This window comes from Pogona vitticeps, chromosome 6, assembly GCF_051106095.1.
Source record: "Pogona vitticeps strain Pit_001003342236 chromosome 6, PviZW2.1, whole genome shotgun sequence".
NCBI classification, from domain to species: Eukaryota; Metazoa; Chordata; class Lepidosauria; order Squamata; family Agamidae; genus Pogona; species Pogona vitticeps.
This window is the reverse complement of record NC_135788.1, coordinates 20,470,635-20,485,517: the sequence shown is the minus strand read 5'-3', so window position 1 is coordinate 20,485,517 and position 14,883 is coordinate 20,470,635. Positions and strand designations below refer to the sequence as shown.

Genomic DNA, 14,883 nt, shown 5'->3' with positions numbered 1-14,883 from the left:
TGGCAATTTCTGTTTGAAAGCAGGGATTAAATGTAACATACAGAAGGATTTGATTCCACAGCCTTGTTTTCCCTTCAGTATTCTTCCACAAATGTTTTCATGAACCACAAATTGAACAGAAGAGTGTCTCTTCTTATACAAACCTGCCCATGACTTAAGATTGGGCAAAGAGGTGGTATGTAATATATTAATGTGGTAGGAAATCTTCTCAATTGCTGTTCTTCGTCTAGGGGATACCCTCTCCACAGAGTGACAACCAACAGCAAAACTGCCACTATTTCAGCAGCAGCTAAGGAATTTTTAATCATTTAAATTCTGTTTATACACCATTTCAGTATCTGTACAGATGAAGAGCAAATTTTAAATAATCAACAAATAAATAAGAAGGTGGATAATTCTGGGAGAGTTGTTTTGGAACAACAAGCAAACCGTGCTACGTGCACAAAAATAAATAAATGACAGGGTTAGCACAATGTAACAGCTACAAGCTAGTGCACACTTATTTTGGCACAGGTCCCATTAAACAGAGTGGAATGTAACATTGTAAATCTTCAGTTCCTTAATTAGTTTTCTGTGTAATATTATCAACAGTCTTAATCATCTTCCCGCCTCCCAAAAATAGCTTGGAGACAATATATCCTAAACTATTTCCCTAACAATCTTTTATTTCATTTTATTCATCTCAGAGATCCGTTCTTCTTTTGGCCTTCACAATGTTTTTTCTCCCTGTATTCTTTTCTACTTCTTTGATTCATTATTAAAACCTGGAGATGAAATTAATTTTCTTTCAGTAACTCTTTGAAGCTCTGGTGGTGCCTAATTAATGCTGGCATGTATTAACTTTTCATTTGTGTTTGACATGATGTTGCTGTTTTGTTTTGTTATTGTAGGTTTTATATATACAGGAGAAGTTGTACATCGAATGTTAACGGCTACACAGTATATTGCACCTTTGATGGCCAACTTTGACCCAAGTGTGTCAAGAAATTCCACTGTCAGATACTTTGATAATGGTAAGTTATGAATCATTTTCAGGACGGTATTTTCTTTCCTTTGTAAGAAAATATGCATTGAAATCAATTTGTAATATTTAGTTCTCAATTCTGTTATCAATTCTGTAGTATTTAGTTATTTAGAAAATTGATGGGTGTGGTTAGCCATTAATTTGAGTAAAGCAACACATTTAAAATTTTATGAGTAAAGTCTGATGACCAACATTAGCTATTGTTTTCTATTTGTCTATTAAAAAAAACTTGCTTGCACCTTAAATCTCAGGAGACAGAATCACTTGAAAATGGCAAAAAGGCGATTGTTCTTGCCATTCTTGATACTATAGTTAAAAAGCCATTAATGTCACTTTGCTAACTTTGCAGGCTATTACCAGTTGTTAGTTTCAGCTAGAGTAAATTTATTGAATGAATGGGACTTACATGTGCAAGCAGTGTGCATGTAATAAACAGATAGATTAATGAATATCTGAGGAACAAAATGAAACTTGATACTGAAAAATTGCTTTTTCAATAAAACAGAAAGCAACTCAATCATATTGGGAAAGTAAATTGCAGACATGTCTGTCTAATACAGTGAAATAATTTATGCAATGATGTTATGAACATTCCACTTGAAGTTCATAATGGACATGTTTCAGCCTTTCCCCCCATAAAATAAGTTTCCTTGTTTCCTCAAGTGTCCTAAGGAGGAAAAATAAATTGCAATGACTGGTTGTTGAACTGTCAGCTTGATGTCTGGAAATTTTCTCAAAGATAAGGTGTCTCTGAAATTAGACCAGTTTATCCTGGAGATTTCTTTTGCCCATGCTTCGAAGGAAAAGTGCTGAAGAAATGTGAATCAAAGCAGAGATGGGTAGCTAGACAAAGTTCCTTTTGTGTGTTTTAAGGAAAAATAATTTGGCTAAATTCCACGAGAGTAGACCCACTGAATAAAAGAGACTTTCCGTACTAATGTAAGTTCTAACTCTGTTGTAGTCAGAACTGCTGAATTCAGCCCATAGCCCTGAATATAAAATAAATCTTCATTAATCCTGAGTGTGACTGTACTTGGAATCGTATGAAGATTTGCACCATTTTTTGAGGTCTTTCTGGATCTTCAGAGTACATTTGTAGGATGGTAAACCACCAAAACCTGTGATCAGTCTAAATGCAACCTATCAGATATATAGCCTAGCCCAGCAGGGACTTGATAGCCTTTCTGATCCTGTTTGTGTAGAACTGCAAAAATCCAGAAGAGGCTTACATGTCAGACACAGGGCAGGCTAAAGTGCCAGTAAACCAACTTCATAGGTCATATACTGCACAGGCCAGTGGTATGGGAAAATGGGGATTTGACAAAGCAAGTTCACAACATAATTGTGGGATTACAACACTACACACCATTACGAATATGGAAACCATCAATTAATTCATAATTGTTCTGTTTAGCCAGGACACTTAATGCTTACCACTAACATCATAAATTATTTAATCACTCTCACTCTGAAGGCATGCAGTTGATTGAAAAAAAAGTTAGTGTGTGTTATGCATACTAAATAGAATGAAAATGGGTGGATTTAAATATTAAATATTCTGTGTTAATGTTTCTGTAAACATCCTATAGCCAGTGGGTTGTGAACTACACGACACGCAGTAATACTATGATTAAAGCAGCCTAGCAGTGGAACATGTCCTGGATACCAATTTACACCTTTTGCTTGGCAGTGGTTCATGTTCGTATTTCTGCCGTTTATTTCTGTTCTCCCAACCTTCGGTCCCCAAATGTTGTTAGCTTGCAGCTCTCATCATTTCCAACTGCCAGAGCCAATACTCAAGAATAATGGAGCAGTATATGGAAACATCTAAACATGTATTTATGCACATCAGCATTGTGGGTTAGCTGATATTTCTTGCTCTGTCTACTGTTTGAAAAACTGATATATCCAAAGCTGGAAAAAATTACTTTTTTAGACTATAAAAAAATCCGCCAGTCGCCATGGTCAGTGATTTTTTCCAAACTCTGTGTACTGTAAATTCTGTTTTACCAGATTAGTAATAATATTGCCATAAGTTACATTGTTACAGTATCAGGTTTTAGAATCTGATCAAGATCTTATCCAAAATGTTTACCGTGGTTATTCTGTTTAATATTTTTTAATGACATACTATTTGATTATACTATGCATGGCTTCACAAATTTTCTGAAAAACTTATTTCTTATTTACTACAACTCTCAATATGCCCCCAACCATTCTGTCTGGCAGAATTTGGGAGGTATAGTCAAAAAAACTCCACTTTCCCAAACTCTGGATATTTACATAAGACTTCTTTTACAAGATTTGCAATAATATTTCCGCAAGTTAAATTGGTACCATATCAGATTTCAATGACAGGATACCACATAATTCATTGCACTGTTTTCCTTTCCTTCTGCCTGCTTTGGACTTGATAGGTACTGCTCTGGTTGTGCAGTGGGATCATGTTCATTTACAAGATAATTACAATCTGGGCAGTTTCACATTCCAGGCGACTCTTCTCAATGATGGGCGTATCATTTTTGGCTATAAAGAGGTGAGTTTGATCCGACTTGGATTTTCTGTGTTTTCTGACATGGCACCATTTTGGGGTAACAACAGAAGATAAAATATCCATTTAAAACCAAACAAAGCAGTTAGAATGTAGTAAAATGTGAAAACACCCGTCTCTGCCTTAATGCAAAGGACTTTCATTATGTCATGAAATACCACGTGGATATTATTGTTAAGATGGTAGCCTTGAAACAACAGCCAATGCCCCTTTGTTCATGTGGAGATCTGTTCAAGACACAATATACCATCAGACAAAGCACTCAGGAAATTGCAGCCGCTTCACTGATGAAAGAAACCAGAAATTCAAGGAAGAAGGTGCTGTATCTTACATGCCAACCTATTGTGATATTGTACTGCTCAAACAAGTAGACGCGTTGTGTGTCAGTGCATACCGACCAGCTCTTATGATTTCTCAGCCAGCATCAAGAAAACATTCTCTGGCAAACCCTTTCTGTCACTGCCACATGTGATAAGCATTTCTGCTTTCTATAGCTATAAATATTAACATGAAAACTAATCATTTCCCTTGTCAACTTGCCCATGGCCTGTCATCAGAAGTTGTACTCTCTATGTACCATGTTAATGATTTTCTTGTCATTCTTCTGTGCTATCAATATAAATAATGGATCACATTATAAAGCAGATAATTAAATACAGTTTCGGTCTTAAAGATGACTTCAGAATATTTTCCCAAGATGCTATCCTGACGTATTAATGTACAGAGCCGAATTTCTCAAATTCAGATGAAATGGGAAATTGGTTCATTACAAACATTGTCTGGAAATTTTATATTGCTTTCTCCCATGCATAAATGAAAAATGAAGGGGGAAATAAGCCATATGAAACTGTACTGATTTTCTCTTCATTACATACAGTACTAAGTTTTCTTATGTTGTTCAAGTATGACAACAAGGGGCTTCCATGTTTCAATCTTCAGATGTTCTACAAATGTAACAAAACTTGGAATTTCTTTAGTGCATCCTAAATGATTATAGGACCAAAGGGCTCATTATTGCCTAAGTGAACCTTCACATTAAGGTATATAATGTACCAAGTAAAGTAGAGATCTTGCATTAACCATTTATCAGTTATATGCAGAAGGAAACATAGGAATGGTTGCACTGTAGACCAGTTGTGATAGTTGTATGCCTTTGGGGAATGATAAAAAGTTGTTGTTTCAACAGATACCAAAAAGATACTTAAAAAGAGATCTGATTTAAGTCTATAAGATTTACTATATAAAAAGTAATATCCCAATTTCCTCTTATTAGCCCAAATGGGTTATTGCTTTTACTGTTTACAACAGTTAACTGAATATATGTAAAATATGCAGTAATACAAACGGAATTCACTTCCCAGTATAACATATTTTATGTGTGGCCCTGTGTGCAAAATTGCATTAGGTGTTAGCCAAGCAGCATGAAAAATAAAGCTGTTTATACAATAAGCAAGCTAAACTGTTTGAGAAAAATATTCATTGTACTTCAGGGGTGTGCAAGCTTCTTTCCTGCCATGAATAGACAAGGACACCTATACTTGGTTTACATAAAGTAAATTGACTTTACTGTTGATTACTGAGATGTAGGCTAGAAAATGTAATTGCTGCAGTATTTATGAGGAATTGATGAACGGATGTGTCAAACCTCGGTATTAGATCAAAACCAGCACTTACAGTGTACTGATGGGTTATTTTTATCAGCCCCACAGTTTTCTGTTCCTATCCTTTAAAAAGGGAGGGGGGAAAGGCCAGTCAGTGTTGTGTGAGGAATGCAGAGGGTGAGGCTGGAACAAAGCCGGATTCTAGATGCCTGACAAATGTATGTCCCTCTAGCAAATAAGTGAGGTGATTATTTGTCAGACCATCACCACATACCAGAGGCTTAGTAGTTATGTATACAAGAGCTCAGTCTGAACAAAGACTAGCCTCTTTATGGTTCCGTGGTCTAGGACTTCCTATGCGATTCGGATAGTGGCCCATATTCAATCCAAGTGCCAGGCAAATGCATTTATTCACTGATGCTATAGCTGGATGCCGCGTATTAGCTGGAAAATTACCACCTGACAAACTAGATAACATATTTATAAAGAAATAGCCTTGTACAACAGGGTGTTGTCAACATATTAAAATACCAAGGTAATAACTGCACTGTAACAGAGGATGAAGATGTGTGTTCTGAATTATAGCTCTGTTCAGACGTTAACCATGGGTACAGTGGAGTGTTCTAGCCCTGATCCCTATGGTGGCCTTAACCTCCTTTTTGTTGAGAGTCAGGGGTTGAAACAAGACATCCTGTTTGTGGGGCTATCCACATGAGTTGGGACCTTGATTTTTGTAAACTCCCATGGACAGCCCCCACATATGACAAATTAGTCTGCTCACTTTCCACCTCTTGGAGAGCAAGAATACCAAAAATAGGAGTTGGGCTACTGCACTACCTGTAGTGATCATAAACAGAGAGTGAGAACCTGGATAGAAGCCACACAAATTGGGAATGGAAAGGCATATTCTTTGGAAATCAAGTTGATTTCCAGGTCTAATCCAAAGTACTGCTTATGACTTGGGTCTACACTATCTGAAAGACCCTTATCTTTCCAAATGAGCCTGTATGGCTCTTTTGATCTTCATGAGAGAGAGCCTTTTCTTAGCCTCACCACCCTCACAAGCACATCTGGTGAGACTGAGAGAGAGGCCACTTTTGGTGGAAACTCGGTTAGTGCCCTCTTTGCTACCTTCCTGGCCAGCAAGGAAAGATCATTATGGGCAGGCCTTCAGCAACTGAATTCGACAGCTGAGAAAGATATTTTATTGTGGGATGCTGTTCATTTCAGTTGCTAGACTTTTTAATATTACTATATGTTTAATGTTTTTCATATTATTACTATATTTCTAGTTGCATCTGTGTGTTTTTTTTAAACAATCATTGGTGAGCTGCCTTGTACCTCCACATTAGGAGAAAGGCAATAAGAAAATGAATTAAACAAATAATACATGCACACTCATCACAGGGCATGGGCATCATTGGGCAAGCAGGAAGGCATCCATCCCAGAAGGGAGATATCCCCAGTTGATGGAGCTCCTTGGGCCTGCTACAGTACCCCCTCATTGTCTGTTACTTTTTATGTGTTTCCTCTGAGCATAAGTGAGGAGGAGGAGAAACAAGCATCCTTGGTTTGTTGTGCTGTATGTGATGATCTGGATTAGGCCAGAGACAGGAAATGCTTTTTTTGTTTTTAGACGACACCTCCAAGAACACCTCACTGACCATGCTAGCTGGGGCATTCTCAAACTAGTAAGGGGGGGAATCACTGCTTATCTCTAGGTTGGAACTGTGGGGGAAAAGTCCTAAAATGAGCAGCTGAAAGAGGTTATCATTCCCAGGACCTCACAATTCTGCCCTCCTCCCCTCCCCATCCCAAAACTGATAGATCCAGTATTACTGCTGAGAATTGTGTTCATTGGCTTGGTTTCTTTAGATGCTGTTTAGAACATAATCCATTTTATCATTTGCACAGTAGATTTCTAATAAAGGACCAAAAGTAGAAAGAAAACATTTGAGATACGTCTGTCATTATTTCCTTCTTGTTTGTTTTCCAGATTCCTATTTCAGTGGCACAGATAAGTTCAACCAATCACCCTGTGAAAGTTGGGCTTTCCGATGCCTTTGTGGTTCTCCACAGGATCCAGCAAATTCCCAGTACGTTGTTAATGCATGGTAATGGATGTTGAGTGAGCCAGTGTGTAAGCAAAAAACAAATTCACAGAGACTGAAAAGATGTTTTAACTAAACAAACAAGACAAGAATCTTTAAGTTGTTTCAGCGTGCTCATTTAGATTTAATTGTATTAGTTTACAACTCCCATTGTGCCTATCTGGTTTATTGTTTGTCTTGAACTGATCATTAATTTAACTGATTGCCAAAAGGGAGGAAGCATAACACTGTCTTCTTCTTTGTGGTCTCTGTGAATGCACACTAATGGGTTAATCTGCAGCTGCACAGAGGTTTCCGGAATCTTCTAGAGCTTAACACTCATTTGCCACGACCGCCCCCCTAGTACACGTGGTCCGCCCATCCTGGCTAGTGCCTCAGTTCCTTTTTGCTGCCACTGAGGTTACTTCTCTTAGATGAGCTGCGTTCACCTCCTGCTTTCAAAAAGGAATTTTTCTTGTTAGAGATCTTTGGATAGTGAGATTCTTTGTTTTTTCTTTCCTTCTGCCCCCCCCCCCGCCTTTAAATTCTTACGGCCTCCTTTGGAACGTTTAAACGGTGTACTTTGTGCCCCAATAAAATCCCATTCACCGATGGCCACGATTCCTGCCTTTTCTGTTTGGGCGAAGCTCACCAACTGGCTTCTTGCCCCTTTTCTAAAAAGTTTATGAAACAGGCACTTAAACTAAGGCAACGCCTATGATCTTATATGGAACCTGCATGACCTTCTCAGGTTCAACTGGCTTCCCCTGGAGCCTCAATTGCACCTTCGACAACATCGAAATCTAAGTCTAAAACCATCACTAAGTCTATCATGGGTGCTTCGGCACCGAAGTCTACACCAATACCGAAGTCTCCTCTAGTACCGGATAAACAGTCCAAACCAAAGAAGCCTAAGAAATCGTCCTCTGAGTCTCGATCCTCCAAACACCAGAAGGACAAGACGACCTCTTCCACCCAGTTACAAGAGCAGCAAACTATTTGCCTCAATTCCATATCTGTAGAAAATGACGATTATCTGCCTCCACCTCCAGGCCAGTCAACTTCGCCTCTCTTGGCTCCATCTCCCTCGTGAGCTAATACCTCGGCTGAGGTTACAGTACTGCCTCATTATGACCACTTGAGCCCTCTGAGTGTCAGTCGAATTCAGCTTCCATCGCTGATCTGCAACATCCGCGCAAGCAGACCCGAAAAGAACATCATACAATGGAGACTGGTCCTATTGATGTCGATGCTCCACTTCCACAGATGTCAACGGGATGATTCACATCCCAAGGTTCACTTTCGCCGCACGGTCGTGCCAAAAGGGATACCCTCTATGAGCCACCCGCATATTATGAGCTCCCACCATAGCGATGCTGACACCTCTGACTCCATGGTACTCCTAATCTGCCCACCCCTGACTCTGATGTCACTGACGTGAACCCTCCCTCTCCATCAGAGGACTTTTCATCGTATTATCAACTAGTCTTTGTTGTGCGGTACCGAGGGCTTGGAGGATGGCAGCAGGCAGTTTGGGAACTGAGGGACTAGCCAGGACGGGCGGAGCACATGTACTGGGGGTTGGTCCTGGCGAACGAGTGTTAAGCTCTAGAAGGTTCCGGAAACCTCTGCGCAGGCACAGATTAACCCATTAGTGTGAATTCAGAGATGACCACTCGAAGAACCAGAGTTACAGGTAAGTAACCTCTGTTTCTTCAGGATTGCTGTATTTCTAGAATAGGCATTATTATATTCACTGTGTTTATGTTTTTGGAAAGCCCTAAATGTTACTTAAATACATATGCATGTAATTAAGCATGTATTGTGGCAGGTATGTGCTCTGAAGAAAGCTCCACACAGTTGCAGTTCTGCTTCTTTTATACATTGACACAGGCCTTTTCTTCATTCCACAATTATTCCAAAAAATTAAGGAGGCACTGAAATTAACAATACTCAGCTGCTCACATAATCCTGATGGCTAAATAGTACAGATTTCCTTTCCTCTAAGATGGTTCTGCCAGCTGAATCTTATTTCAAGACCAATGATACACGAAGGGCTGTGGACCCAGGACCCGTTGTTCATCATAAATTCACTATCACAGGGAAGCAGCCAGAGAGATCATGAGAAGTAGACTGAAGGTTGACACTTCTGCACCCAGTATCTGGTTCTCCAGTTGTTTCATTCCACCCAATGGTGGGGATGGTTCCACTTAAGGTAGTGCAACTGGATTTAGTACAGCACTACTTGCTTATATCTAAATCTAATTCCTAATACCAACTAGAGAAGACCCATTGGGCAGAATGCTATTGGTGTTGGTGTAGAGTTTGCATAATTGCTGCAGCTAATGTTGGCTAATGGACAAGGTACCATGTATGTCATCATGCATGCAATCATGATGTGCCAATTAGCTGCAGTTAGCCATTACAAGTTACACCACCCTTCTGTGAACACTATTTGGGTTCTGTCCATTGATTCAGTTGCCGAATAATAAGTCAAAACATGGAAAAACCCCATGGATTCAATGGGCCTAATCTATTTGGGACTAGCAATTGGATTTGGTATTAATGCAGTATTGCTCTTTTAAGGCAGGGTAAGAGGCAACACCTCATCCTGTACCCAAAGTATGCTATCCCAACTTGTCCTGTTGAGTTTGGGAGGGATCCTGGACAAAGGGAGAAGAGAATGGGAAACCATCAATCCCACAATGTCAGGATCTTGTAAACAAAAATACTGACTGCTGTATGAGAATTCTCTTTTATAATGAGAATTCATTACTGGGTAGAGATCCCAGTTCCTGAACGTTTTTTGTTACTTTAAGCTCCTTTGGGATGTAGTATTCAAGAAAAGGCCTGTTCCTAACCACTTTATGCAAAACAAAAATGTTTGTGAATATGCATGAAATATAACATTCCCTCCACAAAATAAATCGAGCTGTGCCACAGAAAGCCTATGTCAGCTTCTTCTTAATTATGCATGTTCTTGCATTCCTGTCTTTTCAGGGATGCTAAATGAACCATAAACCAACCCAGTAAATTATTACAAAGGGAAAATGTACAAAGGTTTGTGCAGCTTTTTGTTGTATTAGCCAGAATCCAGACCAGCATAAGATGCTGCTCCATCCATGCTTGGAATCTTCAAGCACTAGCCCCTCATATAACCTGAAGTGAAAAGTCACATATGAAATATAGGTGAAAATGAAAAACAATTTTAAATGCTAGAAATTATTATCATTTGTGGTTCTAGAAAGGATTGTGGAGTCATTTTTCAGTTTGCACTGCAACACTTCTGGAAGTGACGAATTGGGCAGCTGTGTGCCGTTGGTCAGGTGACACCCAAGTACTCACAATGCTTTCCATTCTTTGAGGAGGTTCCTTCTATGTCCCCTATATTGCCACTAATAATATGAACAACAGTAGTGATGCTGGTCATCATGGTGGTGGTGGTGGTGGTGGTGGTGATGAACTTCTTAACTATTAGAGCAATATGACAGAAAAAAAATTCTTAACTGTTAGAGCAGTACAACAATGGAACCAATTACCTCAGGAGGTAGTGAGCATTCCAGTGCTGGAGGCATTCAAGAGAAAACTGGGCAACCATCTGTCAGATCTGCTTTGATTTGGATTCCTGTACTTGATGACATAGGCCCCTTCCAACTAAATTATTATATGATTCTATGGTTTGAGGATGAGGATGATGAGGATGAAATAGCACAAGAATATATGCTATATTGATAACAGAAATAAGTCCTATTTAAGCATTCAAAAAGGGTTAATTTGAAAGTGGGAACAGGGAAAGAATTACAGTCCTGCCTCAAACCCATTGTGGTATCCGTGTGAAGAAGGACAGTTTGAAGAGAAAAATGTCTGCTATGTTCCCCAGTTTCATGGCCCTCCACATGTAGCAGAAAATTAAAACAGGCCCTCTCCCTTGGGAGACAACAACAAGTATTGGTATTTATGTTGTCTTTCATCACAGTGTGAATAAAGGAGCAATGGGAGTGTGCTAAGGGGTAGTTAATCTGCATTAAATGATCTTGAGCATACACAGCATAAATATTGACCCAGTCTACAGTGTTTTCATGGATGGCTAAACATTGAGTTAGTGTACTACCTCAGATGTAAGAAACAATCAATTCAAATGATTGCCTTAAAAAGTAGATAATCCACTCATATAGTTAACATCTCTCAACTGAAATAGATGGAACTATCAGAAACTTTTTTGATTGATAATACAACATGCAAAAGTGACTTTGGATAATAAAGTGCACTTATGAATTTCCCAAATTCAAGATAAAACATTTAATGGGATCATTCAACAGACTTTAATTACGTGATATATTTTACAGTAGCAAAGTTGGCTGCTTTAGGTATCTGGCTGACTTCATGGCACATGTTGCTGCTGCTGATTTTTTATATATATAACAAAAAGGAAAGTGGAGCTACCCCCTGGAGCCAGATCAGATCTTGGAAAACTCACTTTTTTGAACTTACAATTTCTACAATGCTCTAGCCAGCATAGCCACTATTCTGAGCTGTAGGACATGTGCACAAGGGCCAGTATCCTGCTGTATAGCCACACATGTGCAGTGGGAACCACATCCCCAGCCACAGCACATGCCACTAATTGAAGGGTTCAGTTTAGGGGGAGGTGCACTCAACTTGCAGGCAATAATACACTCATACATACCACAAAAGGAACTCTTTAATTAGTGGCAATGTGCTGCTGACTTACGATGACCAGACTCCCAACTTCTGACTCCACCGCCAGGTACCTAAACCACTGAGCAATCCAGCCAACTGTTAGTCCTTAAGGTGCCAAAAATGGCTTTTCCCCCTCTTTTTCCCCCTCTTCTTTTCCTCCTTTCATTTTGTATCCTCTAGTGGCCAAAAATGTATTCAAAGGATGTCTTTTTAAAAGTGGGGGGCTCCTGGGGAGGCAGAGGTACTGGGGCCTCTCAATACATGGCAAAACTGTGTCTCTTGTCCCCCTATGACACTGGGGGACTCCTTAAGCCCCAGTTTCATTTGGATTTTTGTGGAGAAGGGTTTGGGGTACTGGCGACCATAGGTCCTGGGGGAGGTATTTGACTTTTAAGTCCATGAGCTGTGTGTTGTGCAGCCCTGCTATAGATGAAGAAGATTCATTGCCAGAGTAATATAGGATTCATGTTTAATAAATAAAACCAATCAAATGAATTGTTAAATTTTTTAATTTTTAAAACAAATTTATCAGGAGGTTTTGTTGCACAGTTTTTACCACTTCCTCAAATCTCTTTCATATACGATTCCTGATTAGCATACTGTACTTAGAATTCAACAGCTTGTGTCAAACCGGCATACCCTGCATTAACATTTGCTAAAGACAGAAAACTGAAAGGCTCTACAAAAGGGCTGGTGACGTCATTTTTGTATTATTTATGAATTTGTTTGGTTGCTTTTTTTGGCCCAACAGACCTTGCTTCTTCTGGGGAAAACAGTTAAAACCTCCATTGCTGGCAGGAGTTCATTTGAAGCATATCCCCCGAATGCTTTGACTTGGCAGGTGCTTCATATAGACAAGTCACTGAGGGAGAATAAATCTCCCCTTGGCAAAGGAGGTACACAGATCTGGCCCAAATTAGTGTAGCGTCTACACACAGAGATTCTGGTCTAATGCACTTAGGGCTTACAGAACAGATATCTCAGACAGAACCTTCCTAATAATTTATTCAGACTCACTTGTGATGGTAATTTTTTTAATTTAATAGGATATTAACATTTATGTTTGAGAGAAAGAATGAGGCTGGATGGTTGGGAGAGAGAAAGACAAAAAGGAGTTATGTCAGCAGTGGCTGAAAAAAAAATAGCCCTAAACTCAAGTATCAAGTTGGAGTAATTGACAGTGACAGAACTCAACCAGATAAGAAGTTAACCCAAATCATTTGTGGATTTTTCTCTATGCCACATTCTGCCAGTGAGCTGATGAAATAAGATAAGGACTGAAGCTCCATCCATCGTATTTTGGAGATAGTGAGGTTTGCCAGAGCGTGTTATAAACATAGGTTTTTGTTGTTTTTCACATCGCAGTACCAACTGTTTTTGTTGAACACATTGCGACCACAAGTTAAGACTTCTCAAATTTTCCCACCTAACAGACTTAAACAGTACACATATATCTTGACTTTCCAGGGCTCTAGTGATATTTCAATACAGTTAGGAGGCACTCAAATGGGAATTCCTTTTTGAACTATGCAACAGAACTGTCGTGCTTATATCTTGACAGATGTGCGCAGAAGAACAATATATGAATATCATAGAGTAGAGCTTCAGATGTCAAAGGTTACTAATTTGTCAGCTGTTGAGATGATTCCTCTACCTAGTAAGTAAAGTCCAACAATCTTTCCTTTTAGCACATATTCTCTAGCATTTGTAGTGTGCACTAGATAGCATTTTTCTTATAACTCATAGACTGAAATCCTGTTTCTTAACTTACACCTGCGGAAGGATTAGGATGTCTGAAACTCATCCACTTTCCTTTTTTTGTCCAAAGTAAATCTACAATTTTTAGAAGAATTAGAATGTCCACTGTACTGAAATCATCACAAGAAACTGGCGTAAGCTCCCATCTTCCGCTGAATCCAAATGATTCAGTAAATATTGGGTAATAATAATTTATCCAGATACTCCAGTTTATTATGCACCTATGATAAACACGTTTGCTATAGATTGTGAAATGCAAGAACTCCAAAAGGAAGTGGACATAAATAAATAATTGAATGATCTCATGGCAGAAAGTGAGTCTAGGAGCTGTACAAGAAATGTAAATTTGTGGAAATCGCAGTACATTCACAAATGAGATTACAGCTGAAACCAGAAAATCAATCTTTTGATATGTGCATATTCCCATAGCATGTGGTCATAGCTTGTTGTTAAAGCTGGATGACTATAGCTCACCGAATCTCCAGATATTTTAAGGAGAATAAATTCGCAGAGTCCTGAGCAAATTATTGATTGTGGAAAGTCTTTGTAAGATGAAGTTATAGGTGTATGTGCGTGTTTCTTACAGCCTGTCTCCAGTTCAACAGCTGCACGCCCTGTGTCACAGCTCAAATTGGCTTCAACTGCAGCTGGTGTAATAAGCTCCAAAGGTAAGAAACTAGTGGTTCGGTCTGGTTGTGTTGGCATACAATATACAATGGCCCTGATAATAAATCCATTTTTCCTCTTACCCCAGTGGTTCCCATACATTTTGCGCTCACAGCTCCCTTGGTTTTCTGACTACTGGCCACAGCTCCTCTGGCTTGGAGGGGCCATCAGGGCTCTCTCTCATACACCAGGGGAAGGATCTTGACCCCTCCTCCCCCCAGCCATCCCATCTCCTCCCCACCCCCAAATATCTCAAAGGGCCGACCTCCTTCCAGGTTCTGATGCAGGAAACTCATGAAGGCCACCCACCAAACACTTCCATTGGGGACCATACATAGAGAAGGGACAAGGAGAGGCAGGCACATCACCTCCACTTTCTGTTCCTGTTTGACATAGAGCTATGAAGACTATGGAGGAGCTGTTCATAGAACTATAAACAGCTCCTTTATAGCTTTCATAGCTCTGTGTTTGATCTTTTCTCCATGGGGCCCC

The 14,883-nt window shown here is 39.5% G+C and overlaps 1 protein-coding gene across 1 annotated transcript in view; it reads left to right on the top strand.

Annotated features, from left to right (window-relative positions):
• PLXDC2 (plexin domain containing 2) overlaps positions 1-14,883 on the top strand; it is a 262,609-nt gene that overhangs the window by 201,944 nt on the left and 45,782 nt on the right. The window contains exons 5-9 of the mRNA XM_020801961.3: positions 891-1,013; positions 3,442-3,560; positions 7,173-7,272; positions 13,529-13,624; positions 14,312-14,393. Coding sequence (XP_020657620.2) covers positions 891-1,013; positions 3,442-3,560; positions 7,173-7,272; positions 13,529-13,624; positions 14,312-14,393 — 520 coding nt within the window. The remainder of the gene's footprint in view (positions 1-890; positions 1,014-3,441; positions 3,561-7,172; positions 7,273-13,528; positions 13,625-14,311; positions 14,394-14,883) is intronic.